General features: G+C 44.4%; 2 protein-coding genes, 1 non-coding gene and 2 pseudogenes across 3 annotated transcripts in view; 3 read left to right on the plus strand and 2 right to left on the minus strand.

Moving 5' to 3' along the window:
• LOC135970329 (HLA class I histocompatibility antigen, B alpha chain) overlaps positions 1–20,567 on the plus strand; it is a 170,439-nt gene extending 149,872 nt beyond the window's left edge. The window contains exon 7 of the mRNA XM_065543013.1: positions 20,429–20,567. The gene's annotated coding sequence lies outside the window, so the exon portion shown is untranslated. The remainder of the gene's footprint in view (positions 1–20,428) is intronic.
• On the minus strand, positions 2,489–2,595 carry LOC135970733 (U6 spliceosomal RNA). The gene has a single exon (XR_010586591.1). It is a non-coding gene; the product is annotated as a U6 spliceosomal RNA (small nuclear RNA).
• Positions 6,212–6,772, plus strand: LOC135970443 (dihydrofolate reductase-like; annotated as a pseudogene).
• Positions 8,740–9,814, minus strand: LOC123572791 (beta-citrylglutamate synthase B pseudogene; annotated as a pseudogene).
• On the plus strand, positions 17,531–20,853 carry LOC135964326 (class I histocompatibility antigen, Gogo-B*0101 alpha chain-like). The gene is given in 9 exon segments (XM_065543010.2): positions 17,531–17,649; positions 17,778–18,047; positions 18,293–18,568; positions 19,143–19,418; positions 19,523–19,639; positions 20,079–20,111; positions 20,218–20,243; positions 20,246–20,265; positions 20,429–20,853. Coding segments are annotated over 9 exon segments (1,221 nt in total). The 5' UTR covers positions 17,531–17,576; the 3' UTR covers positions 20,559–20,853.
• The last annotated feature ends 6,825 nt before the right edge of the window (positions 20,854–27,678 follow it).

Genomic DNA, 27,678 nt, shown 5'->3' on the forward strand with positions numbered 1-27,678 from the left:
TGATAAAATAAACATCAACACAAAATTTGCCATTGTAACCATTTAAGTGTACAATGCAGTAACATTTAGTAGGTGCACAACGTTATGCAGCCATCATCACTATCAAGTTCCAGAGCATTTTCACCACCCTAGAAGGAAACTCTGTACCTGTTAAGCAGTTACCTTCCACTCTCCCCTGCCACCAGCCCCTGGCACCATTAACCCAGGTTCTGTCTCTCTAGATTTGCTTCTTCTGAATATTTTATTAAAATGGAATCATACAATATATGGCCTTTTGTGACTGGCTTCTTTCATTTGACATGGTTTCAAGATTCATCCAAGTTGTAGCATGTATCGGTATATTATTCCTTTTATGGTCAAATAATATTCCATTGCAGAATAGATTACATGTTGTTTATCCATTCATCAGTTGATGGGCATTTTCTGTTAAATTAAATAGAGTAAAACAAAAGAAGAGTTACAAATTATCACCTCCCAAAAAATACTTGCTTTTCTATTTACCTATGAAGTTACTTTTAGTTGTGTACTTCTTTGCTTCATATGGCTTCAAGTTGCAATCTTATGTCCTTTTATTTCAGTGTGAAGCATCCCTTTTAGCATTAACTGTAGAATAGTTTTACCAGAGACAAACACCATCCGTTTTTATTTACCTGTGCATGTCTGAATTTCTCCATTATTTCTGACAGAGAGTTTTGCCAAATATGCAACTGTCAGTTGAGACACGTTGTTTTTTTCTTTCTGAACTTTAAGTTTGTCATGCCAATGTCTTCTGAACTCCATGGTTGCTGAAGAAGATTTGGCGGTTAATCTCATAGAGGATCCTTGTACTATATGAGTCCCTTCTCTTGTTGTTTTCAAGATGCTCTGTTTGTCTTTGACTTTTGACGTTTTCATTATGATGTCTCTCAGTGTGGACATCTTTGAATTACTGCTACTTTAAATGTTTCAGTGTGTTGGATACCCAGATTCATGTTTTTAATAAAATTTCCGAAGTTTGGGGTCATTATTTCTTTAAATACTCTTTCTCCCCTCTTCTTCCTTCTCTCTTTTGGGGACTCCCCAAATGCATATACTTGATGCTGTCTCTCAGATCTCTTCTGTTCATTTTTCTTCATACTTTTTCCCTTCTGCTCCTCAAATGGGCAATTTCAATTGGCCTATGTTTGAGCTTACTGATTCTACATTCTGCAAACTAAAATCTGCTCTTGAAGTCCTCCAGTGAATTTTCCATTTTGCTTTCAGCTCCAGATTTCCATTTGCTTCCTTTTCACAATTATTTATTGATTTCTGCTATTTAGTGAAAGGTAGTTCTCCTGATTTTCTTTAGTTGTTTGTCCATGGTTTCCTTTAGCTCTTTGACTATGCTTAAGACAGTTGATTCAACGTTTTTTTCTAGTAAGTCAGTCCATTCTTCTTCAGGAACAATTTCTTTCCATTGCTTTTCCTGTGAATGAGTCATACATGCATAATTCATGTTTCTTGAAGTTGAAAACCAGACATTTTCAATATTATAATGCGGTAACTGTGAAAATTACATTTTCTAAACTATCTTTGTATAGACTGTATTCTTTATTGTATGTGGTCACTGAAGTCTCATAGTTGTAGATGTGTGGTCTTATTTCTGAGTTCTCTATTCTATTCCATTGGTCCATGCATCTGTTTTTGTAGCAGTACCATACTGTTTTGGTTATTGTAGCCTTGTAGTATAGTTTGAAGTCAAGTAGCATGATGCCTCCAGCTTTGTTCTTTTTGCTTAAGATTGTCTTGACTATAAAGCTCTTTTTGGTTCTATATGAATTTTAAAATCATTTCTTCTAATTCTGTGAAAAATGTCAATGGTAGTTTAATGAAAATAGCATTCAATCTATAAATTACTTTGAGCAGTATGACCATTTTCATGATATTGATTCTTTCTATCCATGAGCATGGAGTGTTTTTCCATTTGTTTGTGTCCTCTCTGATTTACTTGAGCAGCGGTTTGTAGTTCTCCTTGAAGAGATCCTTCAATTCCTTTGTGAGCTGTATTCCGAGGCATCTTATTCTGTTTGTAGCCATTATGAATAGAAATTTATTCACAATTTGACTCTCTGCTTGTCTATCATTGTTGTATAGGAATGCTTGTGACTTCTGCACATTGATTTGGTATTCTGAGACTTTACTGAAGTTGCTTATCAGTTTAAGAAACTTTTCAGCTAAAACAATGGGGTTTCCTAGATATACGATCATGTCATTTGCAAACAAAGACAATTTGACTTCCTCTCGTCCTGTTTGAATATCCTTTCTTTCTCTTACCTGATTGCCCTGGCCAGAACTTCCAATACTTTGTTGAATAGGACTGGTAAGAGAGGGCAGCCTTGCCTTGTGCAGGTGTTAAAGGGGAATGCTTCCAAATTTTGCCCATTCGGTATGATACTGGTTGTGAGTCTGTCATACATGACTTTTATTATTTTGAGGTATGTTCCTTCAATACCTAGTTTACTGAGAGTTTTAAAATATGGAATGCTTCATGAATTTGCATGTCACCCTTGTGCAGGGGCCATGCTGATCTGCTCAGTATCTTTCCAATTTTAGTATACGTGCTGCCAAAGCAAGTACTGACCACAAGTTCTTAGAAGTGGAGATAAGTGAAGAACTGTGGGTGAGATGGAGTGTTGAATTTCATCTGCAGTAATTTCTGCATCTAACAAAATGTGATTATCTCTGTCTTTTATTCTTTAATTAAGTGGTAAAATGCATTACAGATTTAAAGTTTAAATATTCTTGTATCCTGGGGATGAATAACCTGGGCAGGATATTTAATTTATTTACAGCTCATTGGTGGACACAGTCTAGTATTGTTTTTCTCAGTATTTTTACCTCTAATTGCTTCAAAGTGATTATCATATCATGCTTTTCTCTTATGTATTCCTTGCTGGCTTTAGAATCAATGTTATTTATACATAAACAATAATGAGTTTGCTGGTTTTCTCTATGTTTCCTTATACTCTTGAGTATTATGTATAAATTCAGTAACTTTCTTCGGAGTTTTGATGGAAGTCACCTGTAAAACAGTCTGGATATGCCTGAAGGGAAATAAAGTTTTGCAACCGTTTTAACTTCTTTACTTGTAATAAGTTCTCCCCATTGACATAATCTTGTTCATAGTCTCAAAATTATTTAAACCTCTACTATATCTTTAGTGGCATGTTTATCTATCGTAATGTTATTTATTCTTAATTGCCATTGCCTGTTTTATTTCTCCGTCCAAAAAAACAACAGCTGCTTTTGGTTGGCTGGGCCCTCAGCAGTGGCAGCTGCCAGGTCAGCCCTGGTGAGTGGCAACTCAATTACTGTGCCCATGCAGTGTCCATCACAGCCACCACGGCCACTTTGTGCAGGGACTCCATGAGCAAGCCCTGTGCGGCTGAGTGGCATTGTCCGTCAAGCCATCTCACTCACCTGATTACAGGGAGCCCCACTACCTTAAAGACCCTCTGCTAGGCATCCACACACAACCAGTATCATCATGCACTCGGCCTATAGCAAGAGGTCTATGCGTACCTCTCTCCTCTACCTCCCGATTTTCCAACTCTATTTTCCCCAAGTTCGTGACTGGCCAGCCAAGGCACGAGCCACTGCCCATGACTCATTCATTCATGCAATACTGGGCATCATTTCACACCCCCCACCTCCCATGGGCTTGTTAGGATTTGATTCCTAGTTCCTGGCTTGAGAGCCATTTCCAAAGCTGTTCTGGTGTCAGCTCCCAAGCCTCCTGCTGTTGTTGTAGATTTTCCTCTTTATATGTATTTATTTCCTGGAATTAAAAATAATTGCACTAATTTTTTCAATTCAGCATTTCTAAGGCTATGCAGTAAGAGTGATTCTTCTTAGTGTAGATAGAATTGCTTCAAAACACCAGCAATGTATATTTGAGGGAAGGACAGCATGCATGGAGAAAGGAGGACAACCCACAAGTGGGCAGTGGAGTTTCACAAAGTGAACACTGGGGTAAACAACACCCACATCAAAGTACACCAATCACAGCCTGCTGTAAGCACCTTTGGGTCCTCCTCAGTGATAAACCACCCTCCCCACCCTAGAGTAGCCACTCTTGATTTCTAACACAGATGAGTTCTGCCAGTTCTAGTTGAATGGCATTATACAGTCACCATCATGCCCCTGGGTCTCATCATCTCGCTGTGTGTGGTCGTAGCCTATTCACTCCCGTGGCTGTCCAATGCTCCACTTTATAAATAGCTCATATTTCTTGTCCCTTCACTTTGATAGACAATTGTGTTGTATCCAGATTTTACAAGTCGTGCTGCTATGAATAATATTTTCATATATTTTGGCGCACACATACAAGCATTTCTACTGGTTGGCAACTAAGAGTGCTATTGCTGGGTTATAGGTGAGTAGATGCTTGGCTAAGTTTCTGGTTAACAAATTTCTACTAGTAAACAAACAGTAGAGGAGCGTGAATCTCTTACTTAGAGATTATTCGGATAATAAATAAGGAAGGAATGAGAGACTGAGACTATAATAACTCTTTTGCAAACCATCATGAGTTAACGGATTTAACCATTGAATAGCAATGGCAATTAACAGCACAATAAAACAAAAAACTAATGTCAGGTTCTTCCTCTTGATGGAAGAACACAATACAGCACCATCAAACAAGTACAAGTGACAAAGAAACCAAGCCTGAATATAAGCTAGCCTCCATAGCCAATTACCAATTTAGAGGCAATACAGATAATAAAAACACAAACAATAGCTTCGGGAGCAATCAGCAAAATGCACACTATGGGAAGTTCTACCACACAATATAAATTTCAAGAAAGAATCTAGAGAATAAAAGAGAACAAAAGCGTATTTCTAGAGGTAAAACTAAATTATAATTTTGGATGATAAAAATATAAAATAGAACAAAGAAGTGATGATCATGAAAGTCAGGATGTATTTTACTTTGGGGGAGGAAAGAGTTTACTGCTGAGCTGGGGCAAATGATGGGGTTTCTGGTTTGCTCCACAAACATCTATCCCTGGTGGTTAATGGGTGTTCACTTTTTATTCAGGGACACAAATTTTAGACCGTTTCTTTTTCCTTCTGGAGTTCTACATTTTATTTTATGACACAAAGGTTAAGGTAAAAATAATTTATAGAGTATGGTTACTGTTTTGCACAAAGCCCCCTCCCCATCTTCCCTCTGAGCACCCAGAACAACCAGCAGACCCAGGACCCCCAGCGGGGATGACCTCACTTCTAGGTGTGCGTGCAGCTCACATCAGCAGAGCAATATGCAGGTCTACTTCTTGACTCTTGGAAAAACCTGATAGGACACAGCTGAGGGGAAGCCTTCTCCGCCGCCTGCAGGCTCTTGGCCATCAGTGTAGAGGGAGCGGGTCCTCACCTCTCCCACAGGCACCTTCACAGCCACAGCCTCCTCTCTGCATGGGGAGTTCATGCTCTTCCCCTGAACACGGTGACATGGATCTCGCCAAAGGTGGAGATGACACCATTCCTCCTCCCACAAACTTTTGCTATAGAGCAACTGGAGTACGTTCCACCCACACACAGGACAGGGAGCTGACAACCAAGGAGGGGAGGAGCAATACTCCAGCTTTCTCTACTTGTAATAAGTTCTCCCCATTGGCATAATCTTGTTCACAGTCTCAAAATTATTTAAACTGCTAGTATATCTTTAGTGGCATATTTATCTATCATAATGTTATTTTATTCTTAATTACCATTCCCTGTTTTATTTCTCCATCCAAAATAAAACAGCTGCTTTTGATCGGCTGGGACCTCAGCAGTGGCAGCTGCCAGGTCAGCCTTGGTGAGTGGCGACTCAGTTGCTGTGCCCATGCAGTGTCCATCGCAGCCCCCACGGCTACTTTGTGCAGGGACTCCATGAGCAAGCCCTGTGCGCTGCTTTTGCTTTACAGGAAGCTTGACGCAGGTTGGTGTCCAGTGAGGAAAACCCAGCTGCATGGAAAGGAGAGGAGGATCTCAGGGCTGTGAGTGATCTGCAAAAGGAAGCGCATGGACCACCAGGTGGCGCCGCTGCGCTGCTCCTGCTCCCAGAAGGTGAATGCTCAGGACGAGTTTTGAGGTGGAGAGAGATGTCATTGCTCATCCTCCAGGTTCAAAGTAAAAACCTTCCAGCCAATCTTGGCCGCGCGTTCTGGTGTAGTGAGCGGGCTCGGAGGTGCTCACCGCTGCTGTCATGGTTCGTTTGCTAAACTGCATCGTCGCTGTGTCCCAGAACATGAGCACTGGCAAGAACGGGGACCTGCCCTGGCCGCCGCTCAGGAATGAATTTAGGTATTTCCAGAGAATGACACAGACTCTTCAGTAGAAGGTAAAGAGAATCTGGTGTTACGTGTAGGAGGATCTGGTTCTCCATTCCTGAGAAGAATCGATCTTTAAAGGATAGAATTAATTTAATTCTCAGCAGAGAACTCAAAGAACCTCCACAAGGAGCTCATTTTCTTGCCAGAAGTCTGGATGATATCTTAAAACTTACTGAACAACCAGAATTAGCCAATAAAGTAGAGATGATTTAGACAGTTGGTGGCAGTTCTGTTTATAAGGAAGCCATGAATCACCCAGGCCATCTTAAACTATTTGTGACAAGGATCATGCGGGACTTTGAAAGTGACACGTTTTTCCAGGAATTGATTTGGAAAAATATAAACTTCTGCTAGAATACCCAGGTGTTCTCTCTGATGTCCAAGAAGAGAAAGACATTAAGTTCAAATTTGAAGTATATGAGAAGAATGATTAATATGAAGGTGTTTTCTGGTTTATTTTAAGTTGTTCCCCCTCCCTCGGGAAAAAAATATATATTTTTACATGAGAAGAAAAAGACTTTTGTTGACTTTGGATCTATGAATAATCATTTCTAAGCAACATGTTTTTATTTGGCACTAGTCTTGAATATATCAGATACCATTTATGAAACATTCTTGCTATAACTAAGTGCCTCTGCAAGCCCCCAACTGAGTCCCCGCACCTGCTACAGTGACCTGCCATTCCACACCCATCGCATATGGGACTCTGGCCAGTCCTTGACATTGTCGGGCTTTTCAAACGTTGGTAGTATTTATTAAAGATGAAGATGCACATACCTTCCAACTGAGCAGTTTCACTAGTGGGAAATACCAAAATCTTCCTACGTGTATATCTAGAGGTTTGTAGACAAATGTTGCAGCCTTGTTTGTAACAGTGAAAAACTGAAAACAACCTGGAATTCCAGTGATGGGAAAATGAATCTATTTCTGTCTTAGACTGGGGAAGCCAAAGCAGATTCCAAGCCTGAAATTTCAGTGAAAACAGTTTATTTGCTAGGTCTTACCAGAAAGCATCAATTGAGGTATGGAGAAATGGAACTGAGAAGGTAAGAAAACCAGTTTAAATGATGAGCAGGTTCTCATCGGTAACAAGCTCCATACTGCTGAGATACGAGGAAACAGAGGGGAGAAAGCTAGAGTATTGATCCTCCCCTCCTTGGTTGTCAGCTCCCTGTCCTGTGTGTGGCTGGAACATACTCCAGCTGCTCTATTGCAAGTCCCAGGTGTTTGCAGTAAGAAGCTGCTGGCATGCATGGGAACCGTGAATGGCAAACACTTAAAGCAATTCCATGTTTAAGTATATAACCTCTTCATATCTTTTTTTTTTTTTTTGACAGAGTTTCGTTCTTGTTACCCAGATGGAGTGCAATGGCGTGACCTCAGCTCACTGCAACGTCCGACTTCCCGGGTTCAAGCGATTCTCCTGCCTCAGGCTCCTAAGTAGATGGGACTACAGGTGTGCACCACGACACCAGCTAATTTTGTGTTTTTGGTGTAGATGAGGTTTCACCATGTTAGTCAGGCTGGTCTCGAACTCCTGACCTCAAGTGATCCTCCTGCCTCGGCCTCCCAAAGTGCTGGGATTACAGGCGTGAGCCACCGCACCTGGCAGATCTTTATTATTTTTATGTAGTAAAAAGTATAAAGCCACACATGGTTTATTTGAAATATTTTATGGTTTAAAAAAATACAGAAGCAGGAAATCCAAATCTAAGTTCAAGTGAGGGATTGTGGTAGTTTGAACCAGAAGGTTGCATGTAGTAAGAAACTGTGATTTTTTTTTTTTTTCATTAAGAAGTCTTTATTGGGTTATAGTCACTTTGACCCTCCCACCAAATTAAGGAGAAAAAAACAAAAAACAAAAATAAGAAATCCCAGTAAAAGAGCCCCTAAAGATTTCATAAACTACAAACTAAAGCTGCTAGTTAATAAGGAAATGGCAGAATTTTCAGAGCTGTATAATACAAAAATTCCTGTAATTTAAGCAGATGTTTTCCTCAATGACAAATCTTCCAACACAATGTGAAGTTATGCTACTCGGATATTTGTAGCAAAACTGTTATTTTTTTTTATTTTTTATTTTTTTTACAAAAACAAAAGCAAGGGACCATGAAAAAAAAAAGTATTTGTTCCTCATGGCCTATGAGTATACAAATTTTTTAGCAATTTAAAAGGGTAACTATGAGAGCCTGACATTTTTCTATACCCAGCCTATTCTGCCTCTCTATTTGTAGGATTTGTAAATGAAAGTAACATCTTATGAGCAGAGGTCTCATCTATCTCCCACTCTCTCCAACTAATCCTACTAATTTTCTCTCATCTTGCTGAGCATCCTCCATGAACAGCATTGCAAGTTGGTTTCAAAAATAGAAAAGAAAAAAGAAAGAAAGTTTTACAAGGGTTTTGTTGGTTAATTACCAGTGGAGTCAGTCCACCAGTAGTTTGATTTCATTGGCTAGCAGCTGGTTCATGTTGAACAGGCCCCCTGGGAGCTTGGTGAGCAGCTCTCGCTCCGTGCTTTCAGGGTCGCTGTCAACAGAGCTGGAACTTGCACTCATGTTGTCAACAGCAGTGCTGGCTGGGGGACCCAGCTCCGGCTCACTAGTCTCACTGGCAGTGGACACCACGGAGAGCAGGGACATACGCCGGGTGAGCCGGCCAGAGGGTAGAAGGGAGGCGGCATAGTCTGCTATGATACTAGCTACATCTAGATTACAAGCCTTATCAAAGGCGATGAAACCTACATTTGCATTGGCCTCACAGACGCAGAAGGAGCCGTCATCTTTCATCAACAGGCCAATGCCACATACATCCATCCCCAGGATATTAGACACCTGGATAGCTAGCTGCTTCCCTTGTTCACTCAATGAGCACATCATCCACACACCACCTAATGAGCAGTTGCTTTGCATTCTCCCATCTGTTGAACAACGTAACATGGTGCCAAACACACGGCCTCCCACGACAATGACACGTACATCCCGTCCATGAGGCTCTTTAACATACTTCTGGAACAGGTATGGTGCTTCATGGCGAATAAGATGGCTTAGATCAGCCAAATGGTGCTTATCTCGAGCCAAGAAAACAGCTTTACCTCTATGACCCCGCGTATTCTTTGCTACCATTGGGAACTGCAGTACTTCTGCTTCATCATCATTTTAGCAAAATTTTCATGGCCACCATAAGAGAAAGTATCTGGCAGAGGAACACCATGGCCAGCTAACTCTTGAAATGTCCAGAACTTACTAACGCAGTTCAGGATGGCTTGAGGTCGGTTTATTAACCGGCATCCCATCTTCTCTAGATGGCACAAAACAGTGATGTCATTATCACTCTGCACCCAAGGGGTTGGTACTCTGACTACCACCACTTGTGGGTAGGCACTGATTAGCTCTCCATTGATCCGCAGACCCAGGTTTCCTTGCTCGATTGTCAGCACCACCTCATCCATCACCACAGCCCTAAAGTCCAGTTCCTCCTCACAACATTTGGCCTTCAGCGCTCGTAAAATCTCTTTTTGAGGATAGTCTTCCCTGATGCGACAATCTGTCAAAAACCACAACTTGGCAGCCACAGAACTACACAACTTGATTAGCTTGTGCTTCCTTGCCTGGATTATTTCCTCTTGGATGTAATGTCAGTTGATTATGGAAGATGAACAGCCAGATAAAGAAGTCTGGAAGAGTCCTGAGCACAGGGTCTTCTGTCCCAGAGTTGGAGTGCACCGCCCTCCTAGCAGTTGGAAGCAGCCCAGGAATCCATAAACCCGGAAGCTCCAGAAACTGTGATTTAAGATATATTTTAAAATTGGAAGTAGCAGGATATTCTGATGGAGTTTGACTTTGGTTTGGGGCCCACTGAGTTGGAGATGCCTTTGAGAAATGAAGGAAGAAGAGAGAGAATAAAAGAAAAACTGGCCAGGCTCAGTGACTCACGCCTGTAACACATTGGCTCAGCATTTTGGGAGGCAGAGACAGGCAGATCCCTTGAGACCAGCTTGGGCAACATGGTGAAGCCCCATCTCTCCAAAAAATACAAAAATTGGCTGGGCGTTGTGGCGCCCACCTGTAGTCCCATCTGCTCAGGGGCTGAGGTGGATGAACTGAGCCTGCGCGGTCACGGCTGCAGGGAGTTGTGATTGCGCCACTGCACTCCAGCCTGGGTGACAGAAGAGACCCTGTCTCAAAAAGAAGCTGAAAACAATGGAAGCATGCCTTCAGAATTCTAGAAAGAAAGTTATTTTCAACAGATAAATCTATATTCAGCCAAATAATCAAGGGTGAAGGTAAAATAATATATTTTTAGACAAGCAAAGAATCGGGGGTTACCTCCATGGACGCTTTCTTGGGAAGCTATTGGAGAAAACACTCCAGCAAAATGAAGGAGGAGACAAACCAGAGAATGACACGGATCCAGCAAATAGGATCCAACACAGGCAATATTCCAGCTAAGGAGCTGGCTTAAAAAACAAACAAACAAACAAAAGTAGAAATATTAATAGGTTAACTGGGTGGAATGGCTCATGCCCGCGTCCCAGCTACTCAGGAGGCTAAAAGCAAGAGGTTGGCTTGAGTCCAACATTTCCAGGTCAGCCTGGCCACCATAGTGAGATTCCCTTCTCTTAAAAATAATAATAGGTTATTGCCAGATTTGGGGCATTTGGAAAGAAATTCATTGAAGATAAAGCAAAAGTGAAAAAGACAAGAGGGAAGGCTGGTTAGGCAATCATTAATTCTAGGGCAGAAGGAAGTACAGGATAGGAAGTAAGAGCACAATACTCTGTTCTTCTCAACAATGAACAATATGTACATAGTCATAATGATGTGGTGACTGCTTAGCCCCTAACTCTGGTAACTACTTTGGGAAAAGTGAAGATAGTGATGGTGTAAGAGCTAAATCCTCATCTGTCATTCAAGAAATCACTTAAAATGTGTAAAATAATCAAGAAATGACTAAGTAGTTATGTGAGGAGAAAAACAGAAGACGTTGCTAAAAGAGTTGAAAGTCTTTGCTCTGGAGGATTGGGAGGGATGGGGCAGGGGACGGTTAGGATGCATTATAAACTGAAGAGGCTTTTTAAAATTATATGTATTAATATATGCACCCATTTGAAAAACTGAGAAAATAATAATTTGGAAAAACCCATGAAGGCAACTACCAGAAGGAAAAACTGAGAGAATGAAAAGTGCTTGTCTCTGGAAAGAACAAATGGCAGGATTGTTGCTTTCATTGTAAGACTTTTAGAGCCATTTGATTTTACTTAATCATTTTCATCTATTTCTTTAATAAAACAACTCTATCATAATAAAAAGTTACATTCATTCACAGAAAACAAACAAATAAACAAAAACCCTTCCTGCCCAGCCCATCTCATTCTCCCTGAATCCTCAGCACTAATGAGGACTGTCTCCTTCTCACCTCCCTGGACTGGACTTTTTACCACTGGAAAGTGGATGTGATTTCCAGTTTCTGCATGTCCTAATTTATTGTGCTGCCAGTAAAATAAAATCAAAATACATATTGAATAAATAATAAATAAAATAACCCATAGTAAGCAAAGGTTTACAATCTATTTTTTGGAGTCAAGATCTCATTCTGTGGCCTGGGCTGGAGACCAGTGGTGCGATCATAGCTCACTGCAGCCTTGAACCCATAAGCTCAAGGGATCTTCCCATCTCAGCCTTCCCAATACCTGCGAATACAAGCGCCCACCACCGGGCCCAGCTAAGTTTACTTATTTTTATATCTTTTAGTGATGAGGGTCTCACAATGTTGTCCAAGCTGGTCTCCAACTTCTAATCTCAAGCAATCCTCTTGCCTTAGCATCCTGAACTGCTGGGATTACAGGGGTGAGCTGTCATGCCTGGCTTGTAATTGACTAACACCATCAAGGTTTCCTTCTCCAAGTGTGGACACAGCAGCAGACGCCCCTTGTCTCTTGGGTCAGGACACTGGGTAGAGTGGAATAGCAGGACAACAAAGTCACTGTAGAAAGTGCCCATGCGGAAGAGGTCCAGCAGGAAGGGCCAACTGTCCCAGGGCCACCATATTTAGGGATAACTCCTCTTTCTGGGCAGGACTGTTCTGTGATTACTTTTGTATTCGCGATAGTTCTGAAGTCGTAGGATGATGAGACTCGAGACTGGCTGGGATTTGTTTTCAAAAAACCATCTCCAGGATTTGTTGATCTTTTGAATGGTTTTTAGTGTTGCAATTTCCTTCAGAACTTAACTCATTCTTAACATTTCACAGTCTACTTTCAGTTACTAATGTACTAGTACCCATAAATATAGAAATATTGCAATCATTTATCCTCTGCAAAATGTCCATCTTTTATGGTATAGATATTATATGGAATATATCTACATAGGTTGTAAGTCCCAAGATAAAAAACTTTTTCTTGTCTTTAAACAGTTCTATGCATGTAAAGTAAGAATAAATGAGGTGAGCAAGATAGCCTTTTGCTCAGTATTTACCATTTTTGATCATCTTCATCTTTTCTGATCATCTCATTTTCCAGCTGGTATCATTTGTCTCTAGTCTGAAGAATTTTCTTTACCAGTTGTTATTGTACAGATCTGCTGGCGAGAAATTCTCTTAATTTTCTTTTACCTGAAATATCTCCTTATTTGCCTATCCTTGAAGGACATCTATGCTGGATATAGAATTCTTAGTTAACCTTTTTGTCCTCCAGCACTTTAAAGACGTTATTCTACTTTCTTTTGTTTCTATGGTTTCTAATAAGAAGACATGGGTCAGGACAAGAGGAACAGAGAAACCAGAACTGGGAAAATAACATGGTAGACCTAAAACTTGTCATATCAATAATGACAAAAACCTATATGAATCAACACTCTAATGAAGGGCAAAGATTGTGTGACTTGGTTTAAAAAAATATGGAATCCAACCATATGCTCTTTCCAGACATGCACTTTGTTTGTTTGTCTGTTTTAATTTAACTTTTATTTTTAGTTACGGGGCACATGTACAGGTTTGTTACATAGGTAAACTTGTGTCATGATTTGTTGTACAGATTATTTCCATACCCATTAGTACTCACCCAAGTATTAAGCCTTAGTAGGCATTAGCTATTTTTCCTGATCCTCTCCCTCCTCCCACCCTCCACCCTCAAGTGGACCCCAGTGTGTGTTGTTCCCCCCTACGCACCCATGTATTCTCATCATTTAGCTCCCATTTATAAGTGAGAATATGTAGTATACAGTTTTCTCTCCCTGCGTTAGTTTGCTAAGAATAATGGCCTCCAACTCCATCCCTGTTCCTGCAAAGAACATAATCTCATTCTTTTTATGGCTGTATAGTATTCTATGGTATATATGTGCCACAGTTTCTTTATCCAGTCTACCATTATGGGCATTTAGGTTGATTCCAAGTCTTTGCTATTGTGAATAGTGCTTCAATAAACATATGTGTACATATAAGATATGCACTTTTTAAAATTTAATTTATTTTATTTTACTTTAAGTTCCAGGATACATGTGCAGAATGTGCAGGCTTGTTACATACGTGTAGTCTGCCATGGTGGTTTGCTACACCCATTCACTCGTCCTCTAAGTTCCCTCCCCTCACTCCTGACTCCCCAACAGGCCCTGGTGTGTGTTGTTCCTCTCACTGTGTCCATGTGTTCTCATTGTTCAACTCCCACTTAGGAGTGAGAACATGCGGTGTTAGGTTTTCTGTTCCCATGTTAGTTTGCTGAGGATGATGACTTCCAGCTTCATCCATGGTTCTGCAAAGGACATGAACCCATTCCTTTTTATGGCTGTGTAGTATTCCATGGTGTATATCTACCACATTTTCTTTACCTAGACTATCATCGATGGGCATGTGGGTTGGTTTCATGTCTTTGCTATTGAATATAGCACTTCAATAAACATACGTGTGCATGTGTCTTTATAGTAGAATGATTCATATTCCTTTGGGTGTATACCCAGTAATGGGATTGCTAGGTCAAATAGTATTTCTGGTTGTAGATCTTTGAGAAATGGTCACACCATCCTTCACAATGGTTGAACTCTTTTACATGAAATGAAATGAAATGAAATGAAATGAAATGAAATGAGACCAATAGAAGGACCGGGCATGGTGGCTCATGCCTGTAATCCCTGCATTTTGGGAGGCTGAATGGGATTATCTCTTGAGTTCAGGAGTCTGAGACCAGCCTGATAGTGAGACCTCATGTCTACCAAATAAAAATAATTTTAAAAGAAAAAAGATCAATAGATAGGAAAGGAAGAAACAATAGTCTTTCTTTGTCACCAGCTTCATTGCATATGTAGAAAACACTAGGAGATTCTGAAAAAGTCTCTGGAATTGATCATTGAATTTGCAAAATAATTCATAAAATATATGTAAAAAGTCACTTCGATGAACACAAAAAGATAGCAAACAATACTAGTCATCTAAGAAGTGCAAATTAAAACCACAACGAGAAACCATCACCCATCACCTAGAATAGGTCAAGTTAAAAAGACGTATGATAAGTCTAAATACTGTCAAGAATATGGAAAAAATAGGAATGTCTGATATTGCTGGTAGGAATGCAAAAAATGTGGCAGCCAAGTTGTAAAGCAGTATGGCAATTTCTTATACAGCTACCCATCCATTACCACATGACCCAGCAATTCCACAAATATGCATTTATCCAAAAGAAATAAAAATGTAAGCCCACACTTGTAAGCAGTTATTTCTAGTGGCTTCATTAATAACAAACCCTAGCTGGAGTAATCCACATGTCAATCAACTAGAGAATAGAGAAACCAATGCATAAACTGGGATTCCAGCAATACTCAGCAGCTGCTCAGCAACAAAAATGAGTGGATGGCATCATCTCAAACATCGTTATGCTAAGGGAGAGACCAAACAAAGGACTACACAACATACGATTCCATTAAATTCTAGAAATTTCACTATTGCAGTGACAGAAAACAGAGCAGTGGTTGAATGAGGGGAAGGGGTGAGGGAGGGAGGCAAGGATTAAATAGAAAGGGGCATAAAGAAAGTTTTTAGGGAAAAGAAACTGTTCTCCACAGTGCCACAGTTCAGGAGTAACTGGGTGGTGGGAACTAAGGGGAGAGGAGGGTGTGAGGGATGAGGGCAGAGGGAAGGGCTGGGGAAGCAGGAGGTGAGGACAAGGAGCAGGGGAAAGGACTCCAAAGCAGTGGAGGAGCCTAGCAGGGGGTTCTCTGCATTCGGTGTTTCTCTACTGGGCAGTGTGGTAGTTACACGACTATAAATAATTACCAATATTCACCAAAAAGCGCAGCTAAAACTGGCGAATTTTATTACACGTAAATGCCCTAACAAGCAAAAAAAAAAAAAAAAAAAAAAAAGGCCGGGGGAGGCAAAAATAAAGACATTTTTTGATCATCAAAACCATAAAATTCATTTCCCAGGGCTCCTGTACTACATTTAATTTTAAAGAAAATTCTTCAGGGTGAAGGGAAATGATACTAGATGGTGACCCAGATACACAGAAAGGAATAATTAACAACAGAAATGATGCACACACACGTGTCACATTCACACTCATTTTCTTAATTTCCTGAAGACATATGGCTGCTTGTGTGAAACAAAAACTATTACACTGTACCATTGACTTTATAATATAGATTGATATAATATATAAAACTGTAATAGCATAATGGTAGGTTAAATGAAACTACACTGTTACAAGTATCCTTTATTTTGCCAGATGTAGTTTAATAGAACCTGAACTTCACTGTGAAAAGTCAAGGAATCGGGTTTCCATTCTTACAACAATAAAAAACTAGTGTAAAGAAATATAGCTAAAAGTCACTAGGAGAATTAAAACCATAAACTAAAAACTGTTTATTTGACACATAAGAAAGTAGCAAAGGAGGAACAGAAACAAAAAGATATGAGACAAATTGAAAACAAATAGCAAATTGTAGACCAAAATCCCGCCATAGTAAGGAAAGAAATGACAGGACTTTGCTCACATTAGCTGAACTGCTGAGCACTGTGGGGAGAACAGACATGGGCAGGAGGTGAGGGACAGTGTTAGTGCCACCATTCAGGAGTGACAGGGTGGCCGGGACTAAGTGGGGGGAGGTGTGAGGGATGAGAGGGGCAGAGAGAAGGGCTGGAGAAGCAGGAGGTGAGGAAAAGGAGAGAGGAAAGAATTCTAAAGCAGTGGAAGAGCCTAGCAGGGGGTTCTTTGCATTCGGTATTCAATACATTTTGTTGGACTTCCTAAAAGCTAACTGGCTCCTTATGATTTTAAAAAACAGTTACAAAAATATCGAGAGTCCAGATAAAATATGCACACTGCTTAGATGCTCATAGTTCAGGAAAACAGGCATGGAGCACTCCCAACTTTGAGGTGATGACTATAGGCTCCCGGTTGCAATAGACAGTAACAAACTCTGCTTCTTTGTGTTCAGGAGATGTTCTGGACTCACACAGAGAAACTCGGGCTAGGGAATGAAGGTAATGTTAAAGGCAACAACCCAGAGGCACAGATCCATAGTCTGGGAAAGTAAAACTTAGGAGCTTTGTAATGCTGTTTTGACACAGGTCTGTTACAAATTGGATTTCTAATCATTCAGGGATTACCAACATCGTGCTACCTACTGTATTAATAAACGAAAAGGAAACTGGTCTCTATGAGAATCTCTACGTGGTGCCTTCAGACAAAACTTCACCAGGTTTAGAGAGAAAACCCCTGTTTCTACACCCCCATTCCCAGGGCGAGCTCACTCTCTGGCATCAAGTTGCCCGTGGTGAGTTCCCCTGTACAAAGGTCCAAGGGGAGAGGTAGGAGAGGGAGGCAGGGAGTCCAGTTCAGGGTCGGGGATTCCAGGACGAGTAGGGAAGGGGAAGGAGCTGCGTGCAGCCTGGGGGTCTCTCCCTGGTTTCCACAGACAGATCCTTGTCCAGGACTCAGGCAGACAGTGTGACAAAGAGGCTTGGTGTAGGAGAAGAGGGATCAGGACGAAATCCTGATCCCTCTGGGGCTCTCAGGTTCTCGGGCCTTATCTGCACTGGGGAGGCGCAGAGTTGGGGATTCCCCACTCCCCTAGTTTCACTTCTTCTCCCAACAGTGTCGGGTCCTTCCTCCAGGATACTCGTGACGCGTCCCCAGTTCCCACTCTCATTGGGTGTCGGATGTCTAGAGAAGCCAATCAGCGTCGCCGCGGTCTCAGTTCTAAAGTCCCCACCCGCCCATCCGGACTCAGAGTCTCCTCAGACGCCGAGATGCGGGTTATGGCGCCCCGAACCCTCCTCCTGCTCCTCTCGGGGGCCCTGGCCCTGACCGAGACCTGGGCCGGTGAGTGCTGGGCCGGGAGGGAAAAGGACTCGGCGGGAGGGGCGAGGGGACCGCAGGCGGGGGCGCAGGGCCCGGGGAGCCGGGCGGGGAGGAGGGTCGGGCGAGTCTCAGCCTCTCCTCGCCCCCAGGCTCGCACTCCTTGAGGTATTTCGGCACCACAGTGTCCCGGCCCGGCCGCGGGGAGCCGCGCTTCATCGCCGTGGGCTACGTGGACGACACGCAGTTCGTGCGGTTCGACAGCGACGCCGAGAGTCCGAGGATGGAGCCGCGGGCGCCGTGGATGGAGCAGGAGGGGCCGGAGTATTGGGAAGAGGAGACACGGATCGCCAAGGCCCGCGCACAGACTGAGCGAGGGAACCTGCGGACCGCGCTCCGCTACTACAACCAGAGCGAGGGGGGTGAGTGACCCCGGCCCGGGGCGCAGGTCACGACCCCTCCCCACCCCCGACAGACGGCCCGGGTCTCCCCGAGTCTCAGGGTCCGAGATCCGCCCCGAGGCCGCGGGACCCGCCCAGACCCTCGACCGGAGAGAGCCCCAGGCTCCTTTATCCGGTTTCATTTTCAGTTGCCGCCAAAGTCCCCGCGGGGTGGTCGGGGCGGGGCGGGGCTCGGTGGGCGGGGCTGACCGCGGGGGCGGGGCCAGGGTCTCACACCCTCCAGAAGATGTGTGGCTGCGACCTGGGGCCGGACGGGCGCCTCCTCCGCGGGTATTACCAGTCCGCCTACGACGGCAGGGATTACATCGCCCTGAACGAGGACCTGCGCTCCTGGACCGCTGCGGGTGAGGCGGCTCAGAACACCCAGCGCAAGTGGGAGGCGGCCGGTGAGGCAGAGCAGCGGAGAGCCTACCTGGAGGGCCGGTGCGTGGAGTGGCTCCGCAGATACCTGGAGAAGGGGAAGGAGACGCTGCAGCGCGCGGGTACCAGGGGCACTGGGGAGCCTTCCCCATCACCTCTAGATCTCCCTGGATGGCCTCCCATGAGGAGGGGAGGAAAATGGGATCAGCGCTAGAATGTCGCCCTCCCTTGAATGGAGAATGGCATGAGTTTTCCTGATTTCCTCTGAGGGCCCCTCTGCTCTCTAGGACAATTAAGGGATGACGTCTCTGAGGAAATGGAGGGGAAGACAGTCCCTGGAATACAGATCAGGGGTCCCCTTTGACTCCTGCAGCAGCCTTGGGCACGGTGAATTTTTCTCTCAGGCCTTGTTCTCTGCCTCACACTCAATGTGTTTGAAGGTCTGATTCCAGCTTTTCTGAGTCCCTCGGCCTCCACTCAGGTCAGGACCAGAAGTCCCTGTTCCTCCCTCAGAGAATAGAACTCTCCAAGGAATAGGAGATTATCCCAGATGCCTGTGTCCAGTCTGGTGTCTGGCTTCTGTGCTCCCTTCCCCACCCCAAGTGTCCTGTCCATTCTCAGGGTGGTCACATGCGTGCTGCTGGAGTGTCCCATGAGAGATGCAAAGCGCCTGAATTTTCTGACTTTTCCCATCAGATCCCCCAAAGACACACGTGACCCACCACCCCGTCTCTGACCATGAGGCCACCCTGAGGTGCTGGGCCCTGGGCTTCTACCCTGCGGAGATCACACTGACCTGGCAGCGGGATGGGGAGGAGCAAACTCAGGACACCGAGCTTGTGGAGACCAGGCCAGGAGGAGATGGAAACTTCCAGAAGTGGGCAGCTGTGGTGGTGCCTTCTGGAGAAGAGCAGAGATACACGTGCCATGTGCAGCATGAGGGGCTGCCGGAGCCCCTCACCCTGAGATGGGGTAAGGAGGGGGATGAGGGGTCATGTCTCTTCTCAGGGGAAACAGGAGCCCTTCTGGAGCCCTTCAGCAGGGTCAGGGCCCCTCACCTTCCCCTCCTTTCCCAGAGCCATCTTCCCAGTCCACCATCCCCATCATGGGCATTGTTGCTGGCCTGGCTGTCCTAGCAGTTGTGGTCACCGGAGCTGTGGTCGCAGCTGTGATGTGGAGGAGGAAGAGCTCAGGTAGGGAAGGGGTGAGGAGTGGGATCTTGCTTTTCTTGTCCTCTGGGGGTTTCAAGCCCAAGGTAGAAATGTTCACTGCCTCATTCCTGGGAAGCAGCATCCACACAGGGGCTAACCCAGCCTGGGACCCTGTTGCCAGCACTTACTCTTTTGTGCAGCACATGTGACAATGAAGGACGGATGTATCACCTTGATGATTATGGTATTGGGGTCCTGATTCCAGCATTCATGAGTCAGGGTAAGGTCCCTGCTAAGGACAAACCTTAGGAGGACAGTTTGCCCAAGACACATAGCTGCTTTCCTCCTGTTTCCTGATCCTGCCCTGGGTCTGCAGTCATAGTTCTGGAAATTTCTCTTGGGCCCAAGACTAGGAGGTTCCGCTAAGATCTTGTGGCCCTGCTTCCTCCCAGTCCCCTCACAGGATATTTTCTTCCCACAGGTGGAAAAGGAGGGAGCTACTCTCAGGCTGCGTGTAAGTGGTGGGGGTGGGAGTGTGGAGGAGCTCACCCATCCTGTAATTCCTCCTGTCCCACGTCTCCTGCGGGCTCTGACCAGCTCCTGTTTTTGTTCTACTCCAGCCAGCAACAGTGCCCAGGGCTCTGATGTGTCTCTCACAGCTTGAAAAGGTGAGATTCTTGGGATCTAGAGTGGGGGGCGGGGGGACAGAGGGAAAAGGTCTGGGTAATAGAGATTCTTTGATTGGGATGTTTCAGGTGTGTGGTGGCTGTTCAGAGTGTCATCACTTACCATGACTGACTTGAATTTGTTCATGACTGTTGTTTTCTGTAGCCTGAGACAACTGTCTTGTGTGGGGCTGAGATGCAAGATTTCTTCACGCCTCTCCTTTTGTGACTTCAAGAGACTCTGGCATCTCTTTCTGCAAAGGCATCTGAATGTGTCTGTGTCCCTGTTAGCATAATGTGAGGAGGTGGAGAGACAGCCCACCCCCGTGTCCACCGTGACCCCTGTTCCCACGCTGACCTGTGTTTCCTCCCCAGTCATCTTTCCTGTTCCAGAGAGGTGGGGCTGGATGTCTCCATCTCAGTCTCAACTTTATGTGCACTGAGCTGCAACTTCTTACTTCCCTGCTGAAAATAAGAATCTGAATATAAATTTGTTTTCTCTAATATTTGCTATGAGAGGTTGATGGATTAATGAAATAAGTCAATTCCTAGAATTGGAGAGAGCAAATAAAGACCTGAGAACCTCCACAATCCACATGTTCGCTGTGCTGCATCTGTTGCAGGTGGGGGTGGAGAAGGCTGTGAGGAGCCCAGTGTGGACTGGGCCTGTGCCTAGTTGCTGTTCAGTTCTTCATGAGATTTAGGTGGTCAGTCCTCAGCTGGGTCACCTTCACTGCTCCGTCGTCCTTGTCCCATCAGTGGAAACTTGTCCAGCGGGAGCTGTGACCACAGAGGCTCAGACATCGCCCAGGGCTGCCCCTGCACGTGGGGGTCTCTGTGCATTTTGAGACAAATGTTCAGAGCCATTCACCTCCTGCCCTGCTTCTAGAGCTTCTGTTCTGCTCTGCTCTCCTGCCCTCTCTCCTTGCCCTGGTTCTAGTGATCTTATTGCTGAATCCAATCCCAAATCATGAATCTATAAAGCAGAGTCTAATTTAGACTTATGTTTTTCTCTGAAATTGGACCCATCATCAAGGACTGTTCTTTCCTGAAGAGAGAACCTGGTTGTGAGCTGCAGTGTGCTGGGGTGGGGGCACTGGGGGCGTTGCTGTAGAAAGAGAGATGGGGGAGGGAGGGCACACAAGCAGCACTGCTGAGAAAAACATAGGCGGCCTCTATCTCAGTGTGAGGGGACCTTGTGCTGAAGCTGCCACAAAACAGCACTTGGCCTGAGGCTATGTTAATAAAGATATTGCCTTTAGAATAGGGAGGTGCTCTACAGTGATCATTCATTCAACTGACCTTTGTCATTGGCCAGACATAGGACAGAATGGTTCTGATCTGGGGAACACCATTGAAGTAAAATCAGAAAAATCTCTGGCCTTTTGTAGCACATGTTCCAGTGGAAAGAGGCAGATGATAGATACACTATAACCAGAGTAAGGAAGGAAAGTGCTAGAAGGTGGTAAGTGCTGTGAGGCAGGTGATCCAGGATGTGGGCAGTGGGGACAGGGAAGGTGGCTGTTGTGCTGGGTAGCCAGTGTGTGCCTTGTTGCAAAGGTGAGTTGAGGAAGGATTGGAGGGACATGAGGATGTCTGGGGAAGTTCTTTCCAGGCAGAAGAACTTCCAGTCCAAATGCACTATAGCCGGAAGGTGTCTGTGTTCCCAGAAGAACAAGGAGGCCAGGAGGGCTGGACAGAGAGAAACTGAGGTGAGGTCAGAGGTGCGGTCAGAGCAGGTGGGCTTGAGGGGAATGGGGTTGGATCTGACCTTTGCTCTGAGCGGGATGAAGAGTCAGAGGACAGTTTTGAGCAGAAGAGGGCCATGATATAACTTCTCTTTTAAAATGACCTCTGACTGCTGTGCTGAGAACAGAATTGAGAGGTGAGGGACGAGGGAGGCAGAAGGAAAACAGTAGAAAGCGAGTGCAGTATTCCAGGCTGGAGATGTCGGTGACCTTGACTGGGAAGTGAGAAGGGGAAGGAGTGGGATGTGAGGGGATTCTGGATGCATTTGAAGATGAACTCACAGCATTTGCCAGTGGATTGTATCTGTGGTGTGAGAAAGACGAATGAAGGACACCCGTCGTTGTAAAATGAGTGAGTAGAAGGAAGGGTGGAGCTGCTGTCAGTGGAGATGGGGAGACTCCAGCAGGAGCATACTGAGGAGGGGGCATCACAGGCACTCAGTGGAGATGTCTGCTAGGAATGCAGGTGGGGGAGCTGGGGTGGAATTTGGACAGACAATTCCAGAGTTTAGAGGAAAGGAGAAATAGACTGGGCAGGAGAAATAGATTTAGGAGGTCACACCATATAAACGATACTTAAAACCTCAAGCATGGATGAGGGCACCAAGGGAGTGATTGACTGTGGAAAAGAATGAGGGCAAGGACTGAACCCTGGACCTCCAGTTGTAAGGGATGTGATCAGACCACATCCAGAGCAGAGTGCACAGTTCTGACCCCATATCTAGAGGACACTTAGACAAGGAACTTCTGTGTGTACAGGGATCACCCGGACGTGGTGCTGAGATCCAGGAAGTCTGGAGTGGAGCTACAGATTCTGTATTTATGACAAGGCTGGAGTTCATGTTGCTGTTCTCCAGATTACACTTGGAGTATCAAGAACACCAGGATCCCAGGTGTCTGAGCATCAGCCTCACCTCTAGGGCTTGTTATATAAACGATTCCTTGGTCTTGTGCATAAAACTCTGAGACAGGGGTTCTGGGGAGTGGCCTGAGTATTTTCTAAGCCCTCACCAGCAATCATGTTGCTCAGCCAGATTGGGAACCACTGAGATCAGAGATCAGAGAGTGTCCAGGGTGGGTGGATGGGGTAGATTTTCAAACCCTGTTTAAAAGAGGATTTTTCTCACAGAAAGAAAAGGGAGGATGTGTATCATCAGTTATGAGATGTGACATTCCCTGTTGTTCTCTCCACCATGGGGTGGACGCCAGTAGAGAATTCAGGATGTGGCTCTTGCACAATGAACACCTGTGAATGCCGCTCTCTGACACTCGCCCACAGACTCATTTCCCACTCACTTCTTGGAGCAAACTATGGAAAACAAATTTCTGTAATGTACACATAAAGTCGTATATCTGGTATTGGGGGCTAGTTTTATTGTGGGGAAGGCCACAGAAGCAGGCTGGAACCTACACATCCAGGAACAGAATCCACAGCCCACCCTGGATCAGGCCCCTCCTAGGAACAACTGCCCCTGCTGCTGAGCACAGATGCCACTGCTCACACCTCTGACACCTGGTGCTGGACACTGGACCCTGAGGCCAGGGGAGACGTCACTGCTGCACCTGGAAACTGGACATCACTACTGTCACTCAGCCATCTTTACTAAAATGTGTTCTGAACAGTCCCAGCCTCTCTGTCACCTCATTCTGGCCAGAGTCTGGTAGTGATATAGGAGATAAGAAGAAATTATTTAGACAGGTAGTGAGGGTACGGAAGGCTTTTAATGAAAAGCTGGCTCCAAATTATTTTCTTTTCTAACAAGGTGTAGCCTGTAATATCAAGCTTCAGACACAGACAAGTAAGCTGGAAGCTTGCACGGGTGAATGCTGGCAGCTGTGCCAATAGGAACAGGACACCTGGGACTGGGCATATTCACAATGGCAACTCCATCTTCCCTTCTCTTTGCCAGGCTCCTTCGTTACAGTAAGGAGCAGACAACATGGCACTGGCCAAGTGGAAAGGCCATTTGCATAATAGGATGAGGGCAGGGTGAACAGCCTTCCACTTGCACTATGTAAATATCACACCTGGTCCAACCAACCTGTGGGCCCTACATAAATCAGACACCATCTCCTCAAGCCTGCCTGTAAAATCTGATGCACTCCCACTCCAGGCCAGAATTCCCTTTTGGGTGCCCCTCTCTCTCATAAGAAGAGAGTTGTTCCCCTTTGTCTTTTGCCTATTGAACTCTTTGCTCCTAAACTCACTTCTCGTGTGTCAGTGTCCTTAATCTTCTTGGCTTGAGATGACAAATCCTTAGTATTTACCTGAGACAATGACACCTCTTCAGCAGGTGGTCATCAGACTGGTGAAGCTTAAGACTCATGTCCATGATCAACTGCAGGGGTGACTGGAATGCTGTCCTCATCCAGGGACGATGGTGGTGTCTGTCTCCTCTCAATATTTTACATGTTGTAAACCAAAAATAAAAATCAAAACCACTCCCTCCCAATCATTTTAAAGGACACCCTCAGCCAGTGTGCTCAAAAGTTAACCTGAAAGACTGGCTTAAGCCATCATGGAAAGCAAGTGTTGAACATGCCTCATTATGCTCTCTTCCCTTTTGGAATTCAGGAAAAGCTGATCAGGATTTACCATCAACAGAGACCTTAAGTCTGATCAGAAACATTTACAATCTATTCTCTCTGAAGCCTGGCACCTGGAGCCTTGATCTGCATGAGAAAATTTTGCACTCCACCACCTCTTATCATAACCCAGACATTCCTTTCTATTGATAACTCAACCAATTCCAATCAGAAAAATTAAAAATCTACTTATAACCCAGAAGCACTACCCCGCAACCCTTGCTTGCTTCAAATTGTTCCAATGTTTTGGACCGAACCAATGTATAGCTTAAATGTATTTGATTGATGTCACATATGTTCCTAAAATGTATAAAACCAACCTGTGCCACAACCACCTTGAGCACATGTTCTCAGGGTCTCCTGAGGACTGTGTCATGGGCTGTGGTCACTTATTTTTGGCTCAGAATAAATCTCTTCAAATATGTTACCGAGTTTGACTCTTTTCACCTACAGTGTGGAATTCTGGTGTAGTAAGAGGGTTCAAGTGCTGGAGTGTGAGGGGTGGGGAAAAGTGACAAATTTTAATTCTTGGAGCAGTGATCCAGGATGAGAACTTTATCTGCTACCTGGTAGGCACACAGAGTGTCTGAATGAACCAGTGACTAATAAATAACATAGTTCTACCCATTCCCTTGAGGATAGGTTATTATATGAAGTTTTGATCTATCCCAGTTCATACTCTAGATTATTGGAGTGGCATTCTGTGATAGTGAAATGATTATTCAAACAGCTTCCCTTGACTTTGTCTCTTATTAGGAGTAAAACACCCAGGTTTGTAAGATCTCCGAGGATCTGGGTCCACACCAGTGTTTTATATTAATATCTATATTTTCTTGTGTGTGGAAATATTTCTGGGGAGAGAATTTCTAACATTTATTGTTTTTTATGTGACACCCTCAAAGGCCTAAAAAATCCTAACTTCTAGGTTAGAGGTAGGGCCACTCCACGTCTGGACAATGAACAGCTTGTAGTAACCTGTGTTTAGTAGATTAGGGACATGAAATAAATGCTTACATTTTGTTTATCTTTTCCTCTGGGACCTAAAAGATAGAGGTGTACTTGCTTACTCTTACTGTAAGTTTCTCTCTGTGGGATGGTGATGAGGTTTTTCTCCAACCAAATAACTTTCTGATTCTCTAACAGCAGCTGGGAGTCCTACAATTCGACTCCATTCTGACACTAACTACCTGGAGTTCACCTCAGGCTCCACAGGTTTAAGGGCTCAGTCCCACAAGACTGTCCTCAGTTCAGATGCAAGTCACAAGTATCGGGTACCAGGTCACCTGCACTTCTGTCTATCACGGCTGTAAAGTCAGGGGTCTCTCACCTCCCAAGGACTGATAATTCTTAAACTAACTCAAAGGACTCAGGAAGTTGCTTTAGCCATGTAAAGCTAAAAAAAAAAAAAAAAAAAAAAAAAAAAAAAACCACACAGCCAAAAAGCATCTGAGACAGGTCTCAGTCAGTTTAGAAGTTTATTTTGCTGAGCTGAAGATGCACCTTGGAAACAGAGACACAAATCATTGTAGCATCTGTGCCCCGTGCTTTTTCCTAACAGGGTTTTGAGGACTTCGATATTTATAGGGGAAAGAGCAGCGAGAAGAGGAAAAAAACAGTCAACTATGCATTCATCTGGTGCTCAGTAAATCTGCATTTTACATAAGGTAAAGTAAATATCGGGTAGAAAAGTCACCGGGTGGTGAAGGGATGATGTCTAATCTTGTCTTTGTCCTGTACCTGTGAAGATAAGCTGTTAATTTACATTGTTGGGGGAAATTCAACAAAACTCCATTTTAGAGTAAAGATGTTGGGGCCCACAAGGAATTATCTTGTGAGCAGTTTGTGAGGGAGGCCACCTGGGGAGATAGGTGGTCTTCTGTCTTTGCAGTTATTTGTTTAGGAACAAAAGAAAGGCAGTTTTTCCATCACTCAGTCTCCAAACTTAACTTTTCCCTTTGGTATAGTGAATTTGGAGTCCTGAAATTTTATTTTCCTTTCACACTCAGTATTGCAGTTTTTTTTATTGTTATAGCTTAAATCCCCACTTTTTTGGCACCCGGGACCGGTTTCATGGAAGACAGTTTTTCCATGGACCAGTGGAGGTGGCAGAAGGCAGAGGGAAATGGTTTTGGATGAAACTGTTGCAACTCAGATGATCAGGCATTAGTCTTTCATAAGGAGCGTGCAACCTAGATCTCTCGCATGCAGAGCTCACAATAGGGTTTGTGCTTCTATGAGAATCTAATTCCGCCACTGATCTGACAGGAGGCAGAACTCCGGTGGTCATGCTCATGCTCTCTCGCCCACCGATCACCTCCTGCTGTGCGGTCTGGTTCCTACCAGGCCAGAAACTTGTACCAGTCCCCAGCCCGGGGGTTAGGGACCCCTGGTTTAAATTATGCCACTATAGCAGAACACCTGAGACTGGATCACTTATAACAAACAGAAATTTGTTTCATTCATAGTGTGGAGGATGGGAATTCCCAGATCAAGAGACTGTATCTGGTAGAAACAAAAGGGCAAGAGAGGGTGAGAGGTAGGGGGAAAAGGAGGTCAAACTCACAGCCTAAGGTCTTTTTATGATGAGCCTTAATCCATCAATGAAGGCAGAGCTCTGATGGTCCAATCACCTCTCAAAGGTCCCATTTCTTAAAAATGTTGCATTCGGGATGAAATATCCAACAGATGCTTATTTGGGGAAACTTTCAAACCATAGCACTTATAAAGGATACAAATGAGCAGCCAGATGAAGAGGTGCACAGGGTAAGGTCTGGAAGGGCTCTGAGCACAGGAGCCTCTGTCCCCATGGAGATGGAGTTCACCACCCTCCCAGCACGTGGACACACGGATGTGCTCACCAATTGGGAAGCTCTCTGAAACCCAATCTCTAGAGGTTTCTATGTAAATTTCATTGTGTAGGCAAGATTAATTAAATCACCGGTCATTGTGTGACTGAACTCAACCTCAAGCCACTCTTTCCTTCTCAGACTTTAGGGATGGTGCTAAAAGTTCCAATCCTCTAATCACAGCTTCGTGTTTCTAGCAACCAGCCCCCATTCTGAAGCTATCTAGGAGCCCCTCA

This window comes from Macaca fascicularis, chromosome 4, assembly GCF_037993035.2.
Source record: "Macaca fascicularis isolate 582-1 chromosome 4, T2T-MFA8v1.1".
Lineage (NCBI taxonomy): Eukaryota > Metazoa > Chordata > Mammalia > Primates > Cercopithecidae > Macaca > Macaca fascicularis.